This window comes from Odocoileus virginianus, chromosome 8, assembly GCF_023699985.2.
Source record: "Odocoileus virginianus isolate 20LAN1187 ecotype Illinois chromosome 8, Ovbor_1.2, whole genome shotgun sequence".
Classification (NCBI taxonomy): Eukaryota; Metazoa; Chordata; class Mammalia; order Artiodactyla; family Cervidae; genus Odocoileus; species Odocoileus virginianus.
Window position 1 is genome coordinate 77,744,980 of NC_069681.1, and position 21,415 is coordinate 77,766,394.

Consider the following 21,415-nt stretch of genomic DNA (forward strand, 5'->3'; position numbering starts at 1 on the left):
TTTAAAAATTTGTGAATAGAATACACAAAACATAAATGGCAATTCCAGAACTAAAATAATATACTGAAAATATATTTTGAGATACACTGAAAAATGATTTCATGGAAAAGCTGAAAGTAAATTCCAATCTGTGGATCAGTTGATTTCTACAAAAATGGTTGGTGAGTGCATGAATACTTCTCTCTTTTAAGTTAAAATAAGTGTGTGTGTGTATAACATTTTTGAAATTATTTTTTAAATCAACTTTTTGTAAAGTTTCTCTACGTTCTATACACTAAAACATTTGTCAGGTATCTGCACAATATGTCCTAGAGCTTATAGTTATGTTTTTACGATGCTTATGGTGTCTTAGCACATATAAAAGTTTTAATTTTAATATAACCAAATATATCAGTCTTTTTCTATTTTGCTTGTGCTCTCTCTATATTTTAAAATTCTTTTCTATGCTGAGGTTAATTTGTTTTATATTTTTAAATAAAATTTTAAAGATTTGCTTTTCAGATTAAGATCTTTATTCTTCCTGTAATTTATTTTTATGCATGATGTGAAATAAGAATCTTACATTATTTTTTATATGGATATTCAAGTCCATTATTCCCTCTAATGACTTCCCTGTAATACCCACACTCTCAAGTTTCTATACAACTATGTTATCCATTTGTAAGTTCTCCATTTATTCAATATGTCCCTTTGTCTGTTACTTCCTATTAATCAACTTTTTCGAATTAACTGTCCAACTATACACCTGATGGTTTTTAACATTTTATTACTTACTCTTTACATTTTGTTCGTGGTTACTTTCTCCAAAAGTCTTTACATTTACTGTAATGAAGTATTTTATGCACCCAAAGAAATCATGAGTTTTGAAGCATAGTAATAACTGTCTATGAATCTGCCACCCACCCTCTTTCATCCTCTTTCCTCTCAGAGGAAACCACTAACCTTAATTTTGTGTTTCTCATTTCCTTTTAAAGAATGGTTTTATTATACGTATGTATCCTTTAATTATATATTTTTTGTTTTTGATCATTTTTGAACTTTTTAAAAGTGGAGTGATTGTGGGTATAGTCTTCTGTGATTTTTTTTCCACACCATTCTATTATGTTCCTAAACTTCATCCACTGTCTCTACATAGTTTATGGGTCATTCATTTTCACTGAGGTATTGAATTACTTTGTCATTATTCCACAGTTTTATTCTATCATCTTGACATTGCAGATCTGAATGCATGGAAAGAATGGACATTTGTGTTGTTTCCATTTTTTAATAATGCAGATAATGCTACTGTGAACATTTTCCAGTTTAGTAAACATGCAAGAGTTTCTCTGAGGGATAGTTGTGAATGGTTCTCAGATTTGACTACATATTGGAATCATTTGGAAAGGTTTAAAAAACACTGACACACGAATCTCATCCTCAGTTTGTCATTTAATTTGTCTAGTTTGTAGTATGTGCATTTTGGTTTCTAGAAAAGCATTTCAGGGCATTCTAATGGGCAGACAAGGTTTAGGATCACTGGAGTTACAGCTATGAGTGGAACTGCTGAGGATGCACATTTCCAGCATTATAAACTAGTCAAATCATTTTCCAATATGATTATACTAATTTACACTCTTGCCAGTGGTTTCTAAGTTTCTCCATCCTCTGTCAGGCATTTTATCTTTTGTGAATCTTTTGGGTATGAAATTTTGTCTCATTCTCTTTCCATCGTCCTGAATACTAATAATGTTGATGTTTTACTTAATGTTTCTGATTTTACCGCAGTGCTGACTACTCTGTATTATAATGGCTGTCCTTCTTTATTCATTTGTATTACCATTCTAGCCCAGAAAGTCATTTGAATTTGTGACTTCTAATTAGTTTGAATGGTATTTAAAATAGCTCCTGTGTAACAAGCAGGTTCCTGCTAAGAATTTGTTTGGTAAGGATTTTTATTTATTGAAAGAGCCATATATTTTATTCTATGACAGTGTTCTTTTGGGGGAGACAAAGTACTTTCTATATTTTAGACTTTTTGATGTGTACCCAGTTTTGGGTAAGTCACTAAGTTAACTGAGTATCTTGATGATTGGAGAGGAGAATTGAGGCAGCTTGAGTACCCTCTGATCATGGTGTATATTTCCACCACCCCCAAGTTTCCCAGAGCAGCTGTTACCGCCGAGAGTAAGTGGTAGTATCAGGTGTCCTGGTGGTGATCTTCTCCTTCATTGATCCGGCTCTCATCTGGACAGCTCTGTACTGCCAAGTCTGAGGGGTAGTTGGCCAGTTAGGAGCAGAAGACTGGAGGAGAGGTTCCTGTCTGCGTCTGACAGGTTTCTGTGGCTCAGGGGGGCTCTTTTCCTTTGAAGTGGCGCAAGCGTGTGGTGCAGTGGTGTAAATGGGGAGGAGCCGCCTGAGGGGCTTTAGCTGTCTACTTAAAATGTCACTTAATCAAAAAAAAGTTAACAAATGTAAGAGTATCCGGGCTCTAGTCAGATTTTTCACTTTTATTTAGTGACAGAGCTGGAATTCAGACTAATATTGAATGAATGGATATTTGTCTTTCTAGTATAGTAATACTGCTTCCACTAGTACAATTTTTTTTCCCTTAAGTGCTGTTTAGAAAGGCAAAACACAAGGACACATTGTCTTTACTGCTTAATATAATTTGATTAAAATGCTTGAGGGGGTGCCTTTCCTGATTGTTACAGTACAAATTCTTAGTATATAATGGTCACTTTTTGAGTTAAGTTGCAACTGTAATAGTTTATAATAAACTTTAGAATTACTTAAGATTTCATCTTTAAATTAATAAATAACTATAATAGATAAGATAATTTCTTTTTTATTTTTCTGCTTTAAGTGAAAGCAAGTTTCAAAATCGAGGGGGTTTTGGAGTTAAAAGTAGTGATAAAATGTGTAGGTATGGAGAGAATTCATTGACTTTGGGGTTCAGAAGTAATTTCACAGGTGACTGCTGTTTCTTTCAAAAGTATTGTTTTAATTACATAACTGCTACTTTTCTGTGAGACTTTTTCAGTCCTCTGGATAATGGTCAATTTTCTTTTAATGGTTGCATTCTTGAAATGTGCCTGTTAAACTTTAGGGAACTTTAGTACCTTGAAAACAGTAAAGTATAAGTATTTCAAGATGAAAATGCCCCAGTACTGTTGTTTTGCTAGTACCATTTATAAGGGACTACTATAAAGGAATTTGTGTCCAAATTTCTGCTAATTTATCTCCTTTTTAAAAAAATACAAAAGTACTTTTAAGACACACTGTTGAGAATGAAAATATTAAGCAAATAATTGCTTTGTCTATCAAAAGAAAATGGATGTTTTTACATGGTTTTATATACGTCTGCATTAAATTATTATCTTAGAGCAGTGTTTTGTATGTGTGGTAATGGAGTTAATAGAAAGTATGTGCTCAGTCGTGTCTGACTCTTTGTGACCCCATGGACTATAGCCTACCAGGCTCCGCTGTCAATGGAATTTTCCAGGCAAGAATTCTGGAGTGGTTGCCACTTCCTTCTCCAGGTGATCTTCCCCACCCAGGGATGGAACCTGAGTCTCTTTGATCTCCTGCATTGACAGGCAGATTCTTTAGCACTAGTGCCACCTGGGAAGCCCCAACAGAAGTATAGATAATTGAAAACAATAATGAGAAGTAGTATTTGGTTTTAGAAAATTTCTTTTTAAAAATTTTAAATATAAATGGTTCTGATATTCTATAACTCAGCATTTAAATAACATTAACTGCTCTCTGTGATTTATATTTTATATATAAATATAAATTTCTTATATTAATCTCTTTTTAAAATTTCTGCCTGAGAACAATAAAAGTGTTATGGGGACATCAAAATTTTTGCTGTGTAAGATGAATATTCACTTATATAACATAATATAATTTATAAATAACTAATAAGATATATAATATGTATTATGTAAAATTACAATATTTTTCTTTCAGGAAAAAGTATCCCCATTATCTCAGAGCTCACTGTTGTCTATCTTTTATTCCTTTTCATCCTACCTACTGCAAGATATTATTCCATTAAATATTGCTTTATTTCTCAAGTTTGTAATCACCTCAGTTAATTCCTATGCCCTTGCGTGCAAATGTGTTCCAGTTAATGAGAAATTTTCCCTATTTCTATACAAAAGGAAAAACAGTCACCACTAATCCCTTTCTTTTGATATACCCATCTCCCCAAATGTCATTCTCTCTTCTCTTTGACTCCTCTCTCTCTCCATATATCATCAGTTGCTTAGCCCCTGTAACTTTTTCCCCGTCTTTGTCATCTCCTTGTGTAATCTGAACTTACAGAAAAAATTAACATAGTTGGAATATCCTAGAAGGATTTTTATCCCATTTTGTTATTTAAATTTATGTGTTTATGTTTTTCAGAGCATTGAATGAAATGTGGAAGTGTCAAAATCTGCTCCGACATCAAGTAAAGGATTTGCTCGACTTAATTAAGCAACCCAAAGTAAGTTATCACCATTTCTGCTATGTATTGAACAGCTGTTTCTGCGTGGAACAGTTCTGACTCTAGAACCTATGACCTCTAACTTAGAACACTGAAATTTTTAAGAAACTTACTACATAGAAAAACTTAAAATTTACTGTATCTGCAAAAGGTGATAACCAACAGGAAACAGAATGTGCTTCTGTGTACTGAGAATTAAGCCTTTTTGGGTAACTTTAAAAACAAAAAACAATAACACAGCATTATGGAAAGCATATAAAACAGTAAAGTTACACTTAATGTTGCTGCACTGAAATGCTGCCATCATCTTTGTATAGTCTTGTGGTTATAGAAAGTTTTAAAATCGTGTAATTATAGTTTAGTATTTTGATATTTTTACTTACAACCAATATTATGGTAATTTTAATGTATTACCTGGTCTTCATAATTATAATTTAATGGTAGTTATTCATCCAATTGCTGTTGTTTGAGAATGTTGTATGTAGGCCTGTAAAAGATATAATTCATCTAAAAATCAGTGTGTCTGGTCATTTTAAATTGCATCCAGGGAAAACAGCACAGTGTTATGTTTGTTTCTTTTTCAGCGTATAGTGGAATTCTTCACCCTTTCCCCACAACATATACCTTATGTTCATAAGACAGAGGTCAATAGAATGCAGTTATTTCATGTAAGAGAGAACATCTCCAGTTTTCCTAGGTGTAAATCTTGCCATTTGCCCTAAAAATCAGTGCGCTAACAGTAGTTGTTTGAGTGATTTATGGTGACCTCACTTTTTTCTTAACCTCTAAATCAGTAGTAGTAATAAGACATTTCTTGTCCCTTGTTTGCCTGATTGAAGCTTTACACCTGAGTAGTATTTTTGTTTTATAGGCTAACAATTATCTGTTTGTTTATGACTTATTGAACATTATTAAAGTCATAATAGCAGCCGAATAGCATTTTAAGTGTATAGGTTGTGTGTTGAGCAGTGTGATGTATGAGACGGTAATCAAGATCACCTTTGTTGACTTTCACTGTCCCTTTAAAATTTATTTAGTGTGAGCTTCTTCTCTTTGCTTGTTCATAAAAACTTGGCATAAAAACTCATGGTATTCCTCTTCAGTCTAGGAATAAAATGCAGACTCAGTTCAGTTACAGTGTTTTATTCCCTTTTACTTTGTGGTATTTTCCTTTAAATTGCCTTAAAATAATTAACATGTTATCTAAATCAAAGAGAGAATTCTCATTTGTGTGTGGTGGGGAAGAAGAAGCAGAATGTGTGTGTGAAGCAGCAGCAGAATGGAGGAGGATAGTACTCTAAAGTGGAATTGTAGTGAAAGGAGAATTAAGTCTATTACTTAATACTCACTTTATGTTGAGAATTCTAGTAGATGTTACACAGTTAAAGTTAGAAAAAAAAAGCTGTGTTTAATTTTTGTCTGTTTATAATTCCACCTATTTTATCAGGAAGACTCTTAGATATTTAATATGTTTCTTTGACTTCTTCCTTATTCCTTCTGATTAAGGTAATTTTTATTCTTTCTTAGCAGTGTAGCCCTTCTAATTATTTCATTTAACTTAACTGATAACGCTGTGTCTCTCAAAGTGACTTGCAGTATTGTGCTTTGTTGGTGATGTTTCTTTTCATTAAATAACACTAACCTGATGCAGTGAATAACTAGCATTCTTAGAAACATCACTCATACCCATGACTTTACAGAATATGTTACATGAAGCGCAATGTAATGAAGACATTCATTCACTGAAACATTATACTACCCTGATGCAGCATATAACTAGCCCTCTTGGAAAAATCTTTTGTACATGTTACTGGCATCTTAATTGTCTTCATCTAGCGTCTTCCCAATGGCTTCCTGACTTACGTGTCATAATCCTCAGGCTTAAATACCTCAGTTCAATCAGAACTATATACTTCTCAATTTTCTGTTTGCAATAGACTACAGATATGAAAACCAATGTTTCCAGATTACTTTGTTCCCCTTTTAAACTAAGTTGTCCTGTCCTTTGAGTATACTTAAGAAAAACAAAATACTTCTGTGTCCCAAAATGTTGATGCAGCAGTCATATCTTTTTTTTTTTTTTCTTTTGGGAGGATGACAAAACAGGATGAGGGAAGAAGTGACAAGGGTGGATTATGACTTCACTTCTATCTTTCATTCAGCTTATCGGGGGTTTAAACATGTCTAAAGAAGGAGCATATACTGGTGGTCCGGGTGTGGGCCTAGAGTGTGAGTGGGTTATGCTTAACTTTCTGAAGAATATAATGAAAATTATTGTTAGGAGATTTTAATTTTGAATTTTTTTGTGTGATTTTCAGACAGATGCCAGTGTCAAGGCCATATTTTCCAAAGTGATGGTTATTACAAGTAAGTTACTTCAAATATTATATGTAAAATTTAAGGTTTATTTGATACATTTCTTTCTTTGGTAGTATAAAATATTCCTCAAAGTTCCATTTTAGGCTATGATAATATAGGAAAAGATTAAAGGTTTTTGGTTGATTTTTATTTTTTTTCTTTTCCCCAGCATACTCAGCTTTCCTTTTTGTTTTTTTCTCATTTTCATTTATTTTGCATTCTGTGCAGAATTATTTTGTGTTTTGGTATGAGCAAGAGCTAGATAAAGGTTTTACTACATTAATTTATTTTTGAGAATTCATTCAAATTGCTATGTAAGCTTGCTGTTAAAAACTGAGCCTGTGCTTAGCTATTGTTTGCTCTAATGTGAATCTACCTGAAGCTCATTTCATTGTGAGTCAAAGTTTAGAATGAAGGATATACTTAATAACTGCAAATTTTGTTTTTGAAAAAAAAAAGTTAATTCGCTTTTTTGCTTTCAGAGTTTTCAAATAAAATGTCATGTAATTGCTTTTAACAGGGAATACTAAAGGGTTGTATAGCATGTCTTCTTTGTTCAGGGCAGGGAAAAGTAGCTTTTTTTTGCAGGGCACTAGCTTTTCCTCTCACCTCAGAGATCCCTGTGTATAGCACAAGGGCGGAGGGAAGATCAGGAGCACCTGGGGGAGTGCTTGCACCGAGCTTCCACTTGGCTAATGAAGAGATCTTAGGCGGATTTTTGAGATGTTAACAAATGTTCCAGGATGTATGTGGAAGTATGCTAAGACACTTAAAAAAGAATAGTAACCTAATTCATTGGGTATTAGACTAAGTGATAGCAATTCTGGCATGAGGAGAAATTTCACACCAAAATACCTTTTAGTCCTGAGCAGTTAAATGAGTGTTCAGTCCCTTTGGATAACTTCAAGCAAGTGATTTCATGCTATTGCTTTTTTTAAAAAATTTTTTATTTATTTAATTTATGTGGCTGCACCAGGTCTTAGTTGTGGCATGTGGGATCTAGTACCCTGACCAGGGATTGAACCTGGGCCCCCTGCATTGGAAGCATGGAGTCCTAGCCCCTGGACCACCAGGAAGGTCCCCATGCTATTGCTTTTAAATAAGTATTTCCCTGGTTGTTTGGCTGTGGACACTATCCCCTAAAGGAGATAATTTCCTGTAGTCTTTCTGTTTTAACCTCATATCCATTTTCTTCCAACAAGTACAATATTTCCCAAATTCTGCTCCGAGGGATGTCAATATCCTGCACATATTAGTAGTACCATCAGAAAAAAAGAGTTCCAGTGGTCAAGTATGTTTGTAGCATCTTGAATGAAAGGGATTTTTTGTCGCTGTTTTTCCCTTCCTCCTTTTCTTCTCTCTTTCCTTCCTCTCTCCCTCTCCCGTCACTTTCTTTTCATTTTGTTTCTTAGGTGACATGCTTTATTGTAGCCTTAATATGATGCTGTGGAGGGGCTGTAAAGTGACTTTTCCCAAAACTGTTGATACACAGTACAGTAGAATTTTTGTGTTATGGAAATAGGGAAAGATTACACAGTCACATAGTTGGGGGGGAGATTGGTTCTTACTATGTTCAGTCATGTAAGCCAAGATATAAATGGAACTTCAGAGTCATATATGAACTTGAAGACTGCATTTACTGTATTCGTATTTCAAGATTCAACAGGTTTCTGTTACTTTTATTAGAGTCCATATTTCTGTATTACAATTCCTATTATTAGCAGGGTCCTACCGAGTCTGGTTCTCCATTACAGTTGTGAGCAGCCAGAAAAAACAATGTTATGATGGATATTTTGTTAACTTTCATAAGTGTTTTGATTAATGATGTATTAGGAGAGCAGTATAAAACTAATTTTTGATTCTGTAAGAACTCAGACTTTCTCGTGTGGTAGTGGCATATCCGGCAGTAACACCTGAACCATGTTGTTCAGCCTGTTTTGGTACCGAGCAGCATGCATGTGTGTGCTCATTTTCTGTGGATGCTTTAACAGTAAACAGTGCAGAACAGGAAGATAGTTTCTTCAAGGTAAATCTTACTGATCTTGATCTCTTGCCGTGAATCACAAAAGAACAGTGTATGCACAAGCTCATGGGACAGTAATAAAATTGGTATTTTTCAGGTTGACATTTAAGTCCTTTAGGTATTATATGGAGTTATTTAAAATTAACCAGTTTGGTCTTTCTCTGGATAGATGGTCCTTCACAATGATTTTATGTTTCCAGGAAAAAATTTTTTACTTGTGAAAATTTACTATTAAAGGATCTTTATAATTTTTATCTCATTAAATTAAATGAATTTGTATGTTAGGATTATTCATCAAAGTAAAGAATGAAAAATGTTGCTCTTTTATTGTATGACAAAAACCACTGCAATGTTGTAAAGTAATTAGCCTCCAACAAATAAAAATAAATGGAAGAAAAAAAAATAAACCTGCTATTCAAAAATTTAAAAAAAAAAAAAAAGAAAAATGTTGCTCTTTTATTATTTCAGGAAATATCTAAAATTGTATTTTAATTTAATTTAAGGAAATTTGCCAGATCCTGGTAAGGCTCAGGATTTCATGAAGAAATTCACACAAGTGTTAGAAGATGATGAGAAAATAAGAAAACAGTTAGAAGTGCTTGTCAGTCCAACATGCTCCTGCAAACAGGCTGAAGGTTGTGTGGTAAGGAGAGAAATTTAAAAGAGTTAATGTTTGGTGATAAGTCACTTCAGTCATGTCTGACTCTGTGCAACCCTATATACTGTAGCCTGCCAGGCTCCTCTGTAATGTTTGGAGAAGCCCGCAAATCCTTTTTTGTCCCCTTTTGTAAAATAACTTATGTTCATTATGTAAAATTTAGGAAATATCACAAAAATAATAATATATTAAACTAATTACTCTATAGACACAGTTGTTAATATTATGGTGCATGTTCTTTTAAAATAAGATTATATTATACAGAGCTTTGTATATTTTACTTTTTCATTAGTCTTTTACTGTGTTATCTTTAGTAGCAACATAGCACACCGTTGAATATATGTGCCATAATTTATTGAATGGTCCCCACTTGTGTTACACATTTACATTTTTCCCGTTTTTGATTAATGTAAAATATAAATAATCTTTATAGCTTAATAATTTTACACAGTCTTGTTTTCTTTTCTTTAGGATAAATTTGCTACTGGCCAGTATCACTGTTGGAAACACAAAACTCAAACAAAAACATTATTATTTTGATAGGATTTGTAAAATCGGTTGCTAATCACATGACCACTTTTTCTCCTTGGATGTATTAGTCATTATTTCTTTTGTAAATTATGTGTTTTTAATCTTTGCCTACTTTTCTAGATTATCTGTCTTTATCTCATTGGCTTGTTAGTATGTCATGGCATTGTGTGTTAATTAGGGTGCAGGTAGTTTTCCAATAGTTGCAGTTTAGCCCTTTTCATTTTGTTTATGATGCCCTTTACGTATGATAGTTTTGTTATCTCACTAAGTTTGTCAGTGGTCTCCTCAAGGTTTTTGCCTTTGGAGTCTTGCTTATGAAATCCCATTGTACTGCAGGTCAATGAAAATATTTACTTATGTCATTATTATTTAATCTGTTTTCTATATATCTTCCTAATTCTTTTATAAAAGATGATTCTTGGCTCTACCCCAGATTGACTAAATGAGAATCTTCACAGTGAGGCCCAGGAATCTGTAGTTTTAATAAGCTCCCCTGGTAATTTTGCTTGTTGAAGTTTGATATCCCGTGACCATTGGCTTTATTCTTTTGTGTTTGTTTTCATCCTTTTGGAATATCTTTGGTGTAAGATGTAAGATAGGGATCTAACTCTGCTTTTATTTTAAAAAAATGTCTATTGAGCTTTTCCAGTATATTCAGTATTACAATATATTGAATAATCCTTTTCCTGTTTTCTTGAAGTGTTACCTTTTTCCTATACTAAATTCTTAATTTAGTCTTTTTGTATTGATTTGTTTATTCCAGCACCAGTACTATACCAACAGTACTGGTACTATGTGATTTTAATTATTATAGTTTCTTAACATTTTAATGTAATGAATTATTTAAACATACTTTTGTAATATTTTAAACATCTCCATTACAGCGTGAAATAACTAAGAAGTTGGGCAACCCCAAACAGCCTACAAATCCTTTTCTGGAAATGATCAAGTTTCTCTTGGAGAGGATAGCACCTGTGCACATAGATACTGAGTCTATCAGGTATTTAATGAAAATATTGAATTTTCGTTACCATTAATTTGGTCATGCTTTAGTAGTCATTATTGAGTATCTGCTATATGTAAGGCACTAATCTATATATATATGCATATACATAATGGCTATATACTTATCTGTATATATCTGTATATATTTAGTATTTCATGTTATTTCTTTTAATTTTTTTTTTTCTTTCTTCTTCCATTTATTTTTATTAGTTGGAGGCTAATTACTTTACATCATTACAGTAGTTTTTGTCATACAGTGAAATGAATTAGCCATGAATTTACATGTATTCCCTATCCCGGTCCCCCCTCCCACCTCCCTCTCCACCCGATCCCTCTGGGTCTTCCCAGTGCACCAGGCCCGAGCACCTGTCTCATGCACCCAACCTGGGCTGGTGATCTGTTTCACCCTAGATAATATACATGTTTCAATGCTGTTCTCTTGAAACATCCCACCCTCGCCTTCTCCCAGAGTCCACAAGTCTGTTCTATACATCTGAGTCTCTTTTTCTGTTTTGCATATAGGGTTATCGTTACCATCTTTCTAAATTCCATATATATGTGTTAGTATACTGTAATGGTCTTTATCTTTCTGGCTTACTTCACTCTGTATAATGGGCTCCAGTTTCATCCATCTCATTAGAACTGATTCAAATGAATTCTTTTTAATGGCTGAGTAATATTCCATGGTGTATATGTACCACAGCTTCCTCATCCATTCGTCTGCTGATGGGCATCTGGGTTGCTTCCATGCCCTGGCTATGATAAACAGTGCTGCGATGAACATTGGGGTGCACGTGTCTCTTTCAGATCTGGTTTCCTCGGTGTGTGTGCCCAGAAGTGGGATTGCTGGGTCATATGGCAGTTCTATTTCCAGCTTTTTAAGAAATCTCCACACTGTTTTCCATAGTGGCTGTACTAATTTGCATTCCCACCAACAGTAAAAATGGGCCAAAGAACTCAACAGATATTTCTCCAAGGAAGACATACAGATGGCTAACAAACACATGAAAAGATGCTCAACATCACTCATTATCAGAGAAATGCAAATCAAAACCACAATGAGGTACCATTATACGCCAGTCAGGATGGCTGCTATCCAAAAGTCTACAAGCAATAAATGCTGGAGAGGGTGTGGAGAACAAGGAACCCTATTTCTTTTAATTTTATGTACTCTTTGGATGAAAATTTGTCAGTGCAAGCCTAATTTTTATCTGTTAACAGTATACTGGTTAGTTACATAGGTTAGTTGCATAGGTTAACTGATAGAAACAAGTTGCAGTTCTACCTTCTGGAAAAGAAAATAAAGTGATTATGTTATAAAACAACATATGATGCATTTTCACAGGTATCTGAGAACTAAAAATGTTATTTTTAAGACAGCTTTCATTTAATGTTTCAGGTTTGATATCACCTGACTTTGGCATCTTGGAAAATACTTCCTTTTTATGTCTGTACTTGGTTTTGTAAAATGTGGGAAGAGCTCTTCTCTTACTTATTTATTTATGGCCATGCCATACAGCATGATACCAGGGATTGAACCGCTTGCATTGGAGTGCAGAGCCATTCAACCAGTAGATTGCCAGTGAAGCTCCCCCCGACCTTTGTTTGTTTGTTTTAAACTTTTCCTGAAGTATTTCAACCCATTGAAAAAAGGGATACTTATAAAATATGGAGAGCATATTCGTTTGTTAGTGACCAGTAGTACCTTTCAGAGGTATGTTAGAATCTAAAATATTACTAATGGTATACTCTGTCCTAAGTAAAGCCCTTTTGGGGGTTTTTTGGAGGGAGGGTATAAGGTATAGCTTTTGGCTTGTAACCCTCTGTAGTGGATGAGGACACTACATTGGATGCCTGTTTTTTATTTTGGACTCCTCTTGCCTTGTCTTTCATTTGAGGAAAGTGTTTTTCAGTTTCAAAAATAAAAGGCAGCAAAACAAAAACCGGAATCCTTTATATTATTACAAGGAAAAATGTGAATCAGACTGCAATTCATTAAATAATCCGATGCCTTCTATATTTATTTATTTATTTATTTATTTTTTAATTTTTTAATTTTTTTTTGCCTTCTATATTTAAAACAATGCTAGTTAGGTATTGGCAAAGCATACCTTATACTTTTAATTAATCTTCTGGCTAGTAGTGGAATAAGAGTTTTAATCAAGAGATTATATTATAGTTGCATAAAATTGTTGATGCAGATAGTGTTCAAAGGATTAAAAGACTTTCTCTGAGAGGGTAGTAGTATTTGACCTGAGAGGAAGACTGGGTAAGATTTTATTTCTACAGAAATGGGAGGAGAATTCTAGGTGTTGAGTTTTATATAAGCCAAGCTAACTGGATAGAAAAGATTAAGGATATCTAGAAAATGATTGCCATCAAAATTTAAGTTACTCTGTGGAGAAATTTAAGTGTTTTGAGGTGATCCTCAAAAAGCATTTGGGGTCAGATTGTGGAAAGCCTTTAGGATCTGACTTTAGAGCTTTTTACTTTGGTCTGTTGAGAAGCAGGAATGATTGATGGTGGACAGGAGGAGGGAAATAGAAGAGAGAGCCTGCTAAGGTGTTATTATAATTTTCTTTGGATGACGGTAGTGGAATAGAAAGGAAAGAATATATTTGAGGAAGGTTTTAAAAGAACAACCTTAGAAATGGGTCCTCTTACTGGAAATGGGGAATAAAATGGAGGAGGAGTCAGAAGTTTATGGGGTCAAATCCAGATGATGAAGAGAATAGTAGTACCTTGAAAAGAATGAAGGGAGGTGGTGAGAAAGGATATGCTTCTTGTTTGGGCATGACAGACAATTTTTTAAAATCAAATTACAGAAAGATAAAACCAGGTCATTGCATTATTTTTGTAAGTTAAGATACTTGTTTCCAGAAGTAATGAATTTTATGAACAAAAAGACTGAGGACCAAAGCATGTCTTTGTAGGTTGGTAATACATAAGATATGTTCAGTCATAACTAATAATAATAATAGGTAATAGCCATTAGTGCTTATAATGTGCAGTCTTTGTTTTATGTGTTTTAACTCATTTACCTCTTTATAAGGCAAAAAATGTTATTATTCCCAGTTTACAGGTAAGGAACAGTGAGCTACGCTGAGTTAGAGTACCTTTCCCACTGCTGGGAAGTAGCTAATGGCATTTAAACAGAGGAAGTCTGGCTCCAGTGCCCTCTTAGTTTAACCATCACACTGCAGAAAGGTTCCACTCTCTTCCCCACCAGTAGTCATGGAGTGTCCAATTCACCTAACTTTTCCTAATAGTTGCTGTTACCCTTTTCAGTCCTTGCCATTTTGTAGGTGAATGTTGTTGTTTAGTTGCTAAGTCATTTCCAACTCTTTGTGACCCTGTGGACTGCAGCACGCCAGACTTCCCTGTCCTTCACCATCTCCTGGAGCTTGCTCAAACTCATGTCCATTGAGTTGGTGATGCCATTTAACTCTCTCGTCCTCTGCCGCCCCCTTCTCCTCCTGTCCTCAGTCTTCACCAGCATCAGAATCTTTCCCAGTGAGTCAGCTCTTTGCATCAGATTGCCAAAGTATTGAAGCTTCAGCTTCAGCATTAGTCTTTCCTATGCATATTCAGGGTTGATTTCTTTTAGGATTTACTGGTTTGATCTTCTTGCAGTCCAAGGAACTCTGAAGAGTCTTCTCCAACACCACAATTTGAAAGCATCAGTTCTTTGGCGCTCAGCCTTCTTTATGGTTCTGTTCTTGCATCTGTACATGACTACTGAAAAAACCACCATAGCTTTGACTATACAAACCTTTGTTGGGAAAGTGATGTCTCTGCTTTTTAAAACACTGTCTAGGTTTGTCATAACTTTCCTTCCAAGGAGCAAGTGTCTTAATTTTATGGCTACGGTGAATGATGGCACTATTTAAAGTTGAATGTTTTTTCCCCATATGTTTCTTGGCTAATTGCTTTTCTTCTTTTTCTGTGAGTGACTTAGAGGAATTGTCTTTTTTTATTGATTATATGAATGCTTTATAAAATAAGGCTATTAACAGTTTGATTGCCTTTTAAATTTGTGCTTTACATTAATAAATACTAAATTATATGATCTATCATTTGTTCCCTTTATTATTTCTTTCTGCCTTTCTTTCTGGTATCGTATTAGGTGCTATGTTTTTTTTTTTTTCGTAATAACCACCTTTTATTTACTGGAGGGTTTTGCCAGACACTAAGTGTTTTCGATAAATTTCCTTGTTTATTCCTTACAACAACACTATAGGAAGACTACACTTATTCTTTTTATAGTATTAGGAAAGAGGCTCAGGAGTTACAGTAATTCCCCAGAGACTGAGTCTTCAGTCTCTCTGATTATATAGGTGCTATGTTTTTTACATTTAGGTTTTAATTGTTCTGGAATCCATTTCATTGTAAGGTGGACATAAGAGATCCATCCTTTTTTAAAAGCCTAGTAGCTGGTTGTATCAAACCATTTATTGAAAAATTGGTTCCTTCCTATTTGATTTGAGACGTTCCCTTATTGTAGGATAAATTCTTAATAATATTTAGGGTCTTACTGGATTTTTTTCCTTTGTTTCTTTGTATTTTAAGGCTTTTATGATAAAATTTTAAATTTCGTTTAGAAAATTCTTTCATCCCTCCTTCCTTAATATTTACTAGCTGTTCTCAAACCTCACTTAATGTTTCCAGATGAGTTATAGAATGCATGTGTTGAATTTTATCCCACACCAAGTTGTGTTCCTGTAAGATATTTTTAGATGTAGTGGCAAATGCTATTTGTGTAATACTGTTTCCATCTTATGAAAATACTTGTCTTGATTATTTCAAATCTCTTTGCTCCCTTTATATAATTTTAGGAGTTATATACAGATTCTGTGCATTTAAAGCTTTTTATTCCTAGTTATTTTATACATTTTGACTTGTCATTGTAAATAGATTTCTTCACCTCTCGCCCCTGTATTTTTAAGGTGACTTTGGCTAATACAGAATAGCTCTGTCGATTTTTAGTGTTGGTGGTGTAACCTCACTGAACTCCTAGTATTTTGTAATAGTTTTTCAGTTTATTCTCTTTGATTTTCCAGGTTGAACCTTTTTATCACTGGCTCTTATTCTGTGGTTTTTAGCTCAGTTGTACATGACTTAGCAACTAAACAACAGCAGTACCACCTCTACAGGAATGCCTTTCCTCACTCCTCTCGCTAACCAACCTCACTTCTTGTCCTGGCCTTCTCTCCAGTCCTTATTGTTTCTTCATTACCTTTTTTAATGTGTTTATTTACTTATTTTTGGCCTTTGGCCTCCTCTCACTAGACTGAGAGCTTCCTGCTCTTAGTCATGGAAGAAAGAAATGAATTTCATTTTGGATACATGGCATTTTTCATTCCTTTGGTACATTTAGGTACTGGAATTGATGAAAATTTGGGAAGAGAATTCAGGCCGAAGATTTTTATTTGGAGTAGTTGGAGCTATGAGAAACAGTTAAGCAGGGAAAATGGGCAGAACAGGATAGAAAACATCCTCAGTGATTTTAACTGTTAAGGGAATGATAAATTTAAGAGGATATTACAAGGAAGACAGATGTATTTGACTCACATCTTGACCTTAGATTTGAGTACATAATATTTTTGTAGAAACAGAAATCTCCTAAGTGTTTTAAAAAATATTGAATAATTGAATTTTCTTGTATTTTGATACATATTAGGTCTCTGACTTGATGTTTGTTGTTTGTTTTTTGTAATAAAACATACCTATCAAAGTGAATGAGTATTTTGGATAATTGACAGTGCATTTCAAATGATTATTTTAAAATCATATAAGCTTGTGTTTAGAAGAAAATAAAATACTGTATTTCCGTTGTGATCTGTTCTGAGTATTCTAGTGAGGATTTATTATATGTTTGTTGTATGACATTTTTGCACCTGTCAGAAGCAGTCCTTTCTGGCTTTCATAACAGTGCTGGACACAATAATATTTGCTAGGTTGTTTGAAAGTGCTTTATGTTACCATTTATCCTTTATTAAAGTATATGTTGTTCTACATATTGGAGCCATAATGAACATTAGATAATTAATTGGAAAACATTTCTTATCATTCATGTTTGGACCTAAACTTCACACAGCAAATACAAGAATAAAAATGCAGCATTAATAAACAGCAAGTCAGATAACAAACATTTTGACCTCATTTGAATGGACATGGGGAAATATCATTTCGAAAAGAAGCATCTCAAAATATTTATTACAGCTTTTTGTTTTGCCACAATGGTTGGGAAACAGCTGTGTCAAATTTGTGTGTGGTTTAGTTGTGGTCTGTACAGAAAATATTCAGGATTATTTTTCTTAAACATTGCTAATAAAAAACGAGTTGACAAAACGGAAAAAAATTTTTTTTTTGTTATACTTTAGTGCTCTTATAAAGCAAGTGAACAAATCAATAGATGGAACAGCAGATGATGAAGATGAGGGTGTTCCAACTGATCAAGCCATCAGGGCAGGTCTTGAACTGCTTAAGGTAAATATGCTTACATTGAAATTTAGGCACTTAGGTGCTTAATGAGATAACTGTTACATATATAGTTTGTACTTTTTAGTCTTGAGATTTGCTTTTCTAGGTTAATAGAATCTAAAGTTTTAATCTAAAGTTAATCTAAAATTTTCTTAATCACTTTTACTCAATTTTAGGTAAAATTGCGAATTTATTCTAACATGTAGGCTAAATATTAATATTTTTATGTTTAAATTATATAATATAGCCTCGTATTAATTATATTAAGGATTATTATTTGAAGGTTTCATTAGTGTGCAAAGAACTCACTAACCCTACCACAGAAAGCACCAAAATTTTAAAGTCCATTTTATGTGTTGTTTTGTTAGCTAAAATATACCATTGCCTTTTACTTATTACAGAAATATCAGTTAATTGTTGATAACTTAGAGCATATAAAATCATAAAGAAGTAAACATTGAGAAGCCTATCATTCATAAATATTTCTTTTGTTTCCTTTTAATCTATAGAAAAATATACTCTTTGGTACAGTTGAAATGAGACTAAATATACAATTTTATATCTTGACTTTTCCCATAGTAAATTGTAAGCATTTTCTCAATGTGTTTTAAGACGGTGTTTTTAAGAGTGTCATAAAGCAGATCTGATTTTTTTTTTAAACTGTCATTTATTAGATATTTGCTATAAGTTAATTGCTTTTGCTTCCTCATGTGTAATGGAGGTAGAAATAATACTTATCGCAAAGGGATTAAACTAAGTCATGTACTTAATGTCTTGGCAGACATTTATTTTGAAAGTGTGATTGTAATGGTGGGTCTAATTTGATTTCCTTCAAATCGCTATACCCAGTTTTACTAGGTCTGTTTATTAAAAATTTCATCCATTTTCAGTTATTTTCTGTTGTCTTTATAATCTATTATACTTTACATTAAATTCTTAGATGTGGTAAGGTCTATTTATTGCTTTATTTTTTCTTTAGTCCTGTGTTGGGGTGATTATTGTAAGCTTACAATTTCTTTTACTGTTTGATGTTTTACCCTCTTCCCCTAGATTCAGTTCAGTTCAGTCGCTAAGTCATGTCCAACTCTTTGCGACCCTATGAATCTCAGGACGCCAGGCCTCCCTGTCCATCACCAACTCCCAGAGCCTACCCAAACTCATGTCCATCAAGTTGGTGATGCCATCCAGCCATCTCATCCTCTCTTGTCCCCTTCCCCTCCTGCCCCCAGTCCTTCTCAGTATCAGGGTCTTTTTTCAGTGAGTCAACTCTTCATATGAAGTGGCCAAAGTATTGCAGTTTCAGCTTCAGCATCAGTCTTTCCAGTGAACACCCAGGACTGATCTCCTTTAGAATGGACTGGTTGGATCTTCCCTAGATTACTTTTTCCCAAAAATGTTATCTTCTTTTAATGACCTTTATTTAGAATAATAGAGGTATTTTGTTAAATCTCTTCTCATTTTCCTTTTCTCCTACCTTCAGTTTCTTCCACCCCTCCTCCCCAAACCTTAACCAAATCCAGATTATTTTGAGAATTATGTTAGCATGTTGTTCAATTTTGAAGATAACTGTTTCTTCAGATTGTACAGCCTTCCTGCACAAGAATGTTTCTGTTATATATTTGAGTCTTAAATTTTACTTACAATGCTCTCATTTATTTTTAGCGTAATTACTTGTGTTTTTAGTTTGATTTGTAGCATTTCTAGTGTGTAACATTTTCGATTTATAAAGATGAAAAGGATTTATAGATCATTTTTATGATCATTTTTTAGGTACTCTCATTTACACATCCTATTTCATTTCATTCTGCTGAAACATTTGAGTCTCTCCTGGCTTGTCTGAAAATGGATGATGAAAAAGTAGCGGAAGCTGCACTCCAAATTTTCAAAAACACAGGAGGCAAAATTGAAGAGGATTTCCCACACATCAGATCGTGAGTTGAGTTTTTTTCTGATAAATATTCTAGAAAATAAAAAATAACTTGCTGTTTCTTGATTTACATAATAGTTGGAGTCAAGTTTTGAGGAAATAATGTCTGGGTTTTATCTTAAGTCTGAATTATTTAGAGTCTTTATTTCCTGGGAGAAGGCATTGATTGGTATTTTAGAAGATTCATGAAAATGTAAGATGACCATGACATTTCCTTCTGAAGCATCAATTTTGCTTGAAGATTTTAGTGAAAACAGTTTTATAGCAAAAGAGTTCCTTAGCATATTATGGCATAGGATAAACAATTAATGCGAATTTAAGGTCTAGTGAGAAACTCCAAAGGAATTTCAGCAGGATTCTCCATAGTACTCTACTTTCTTCTGTTATATGAATATTGAATTGAAAATTTACAGAAGTATTGTTTTACTTGACACAGGGAAGCAGAGAAGCATGCAGTAATCATCCTAACAGCAGTATATTTTCTGTGTGTGTTTGCGTGTACTAGTATTTCCAAAAATTGGAAAAATTGCTGTTATCCTGGAAATCTCTAATAGTGGTTAATTATGGTTCAGGATTCTGTAATAGCTCAGAAAGAATACATCTTCATTCCTTATGAATCCTTCCTTGCTTCTGTGTGTTCATCTCTCCATCCTGTTCCTGGAGAGCGTAGCTGATAGTTGGTCCTGATATTGCCATAGTCACTGATGACTGGTTTCACCTCTAGCTGATTGCTTCTGGTCTAGTTAGTATTGGTTGGGGTGCTGTGTTTCTCCACGTTGAAGTTGACTGTGGCTCTTTTCTTTAGAGAGAGACTTGGACAAAGCAAGCATTTTAGAGGCTCAGGTGTAGGTTTTGTTATCCCTTTCTATTCACATGAGCTTAATCAGCTCTAGAAATTATTGATACATAGGAAAAGAGTATTATTTAAATGATAATCGAAACATACCAGAATACTATAACAATATACTTTTGGCAAGGGCGAGAAACTTTATTTTTTAGGACTGGCTTCTTAATTTTTAAGAGAGCCTGGAGAACAGGAATTTTCCTTGTAATGGAGCTGTGACTTTGTGGTCCAGATCAGAGATCAGAGTTTGGAGATACATGTATACACACACACTAAGCATATAAACTATGTGCAACTCTACACAGGTACTGTACAAATGCCCAGTTATTTTATTATCTCATTTAAACTTTATAACAATTCAGTAAAGTGTAGGAATTACTTTACTGAATCTAATCTTCAAAGTGGGAAATCTGATGTTTACTTGAGGCAAATCATTCTGGGTCATGTAGCTAGCAAATAGCCAAGGGGATATTTGAATATCGGCCTGTTTGGATTGCCTATGGTAACATATCCATTATGGCATAGTTTTCTTAATTAGAGCATTGATTGAGTTTTAGTTTGATTTATTCAGCATATTTTTTTTGTTTTCATTCTAGACTGTCTTTTCTAATGTCCTTTATATTTTAAAAAAACATTGTTCAGTATACTTATAGCAAAACTACCAGAGCAAAGTTGAAAGGTGGACATTTTAGGACACAAAGTGAAAGTCACTCAGTCATGTCCGACTCTTTGTGACCCAAAGGACTATACAGTCCATGTATGCCTCCAGGCCAGAATACTAGAGTGGGTATCTTCTCAGGAGATCTTCCCAACCCAAGTCCCCCACATTATAGGCAACTTCTTTACCAGCTGAGCTGTTAATAGTGGAATGGGTAGCCATTCCAGCGGATTTTCCTGACCCAGGAATCAAACCAGGGTCTCCTGTATTGCTAGCGGATCCTTTACCAACTGAGCTATCACACCAAAGGGAATTTTAAAACATTCGCAGCTTTACTATGAAAATGAAGTCCTTGAAATTACTTGATATGTATATGCTGAGTATATGTCAGGTGTCTCTCATGAGGAGAATTAGCTCAACTGATAATGAATACCTGCTGGTGCACACTGTTTTCAGT

The 21,415-nt window shown here is 34.0% G+C and overlaps 1 protein-coding gene across 8 annotated transcripts in view; it reads left to right on the forward strand.

Moving 5' to 3' along the window:
* The window catches only part of PDS5B (PDS5 cohesin associated factor B), a 169,899-nt gene that overhangs the window by 85,750 nt on the left and 62,734 nt on the right, over positions 1-21,415 (forward strand). For all 8 annotated transcript variants that reach the window (XM_070471777.1, XM_070471781.1, XM_070471783.1 and 5 more), the window contains exons 14-19: positions 4,390-4,471; positions 6,790-6,838; positions 9,356-9,495; positions 10,926-11,041; positions 17,430-17,535; positions 19,300-19,460. In XM_070471777.1, coding sequence (XP_070327878.1) covers positions 4,390-4,471; positions 6,790-6,838; positions 9,356-9,495; positions 10,926-11,041; positions 17,430-17,535; positions 19,300-19,460 — 654 coding nt within the window. The remainder of the gene's footprint in view (positions 1-4,389; positions 4,472-6,789; positions 6,839-9,355; positions 9,496-10,925; positions 11,042-17,429; positions 17,536-19,299; positions 19,461-21,415) is intronic.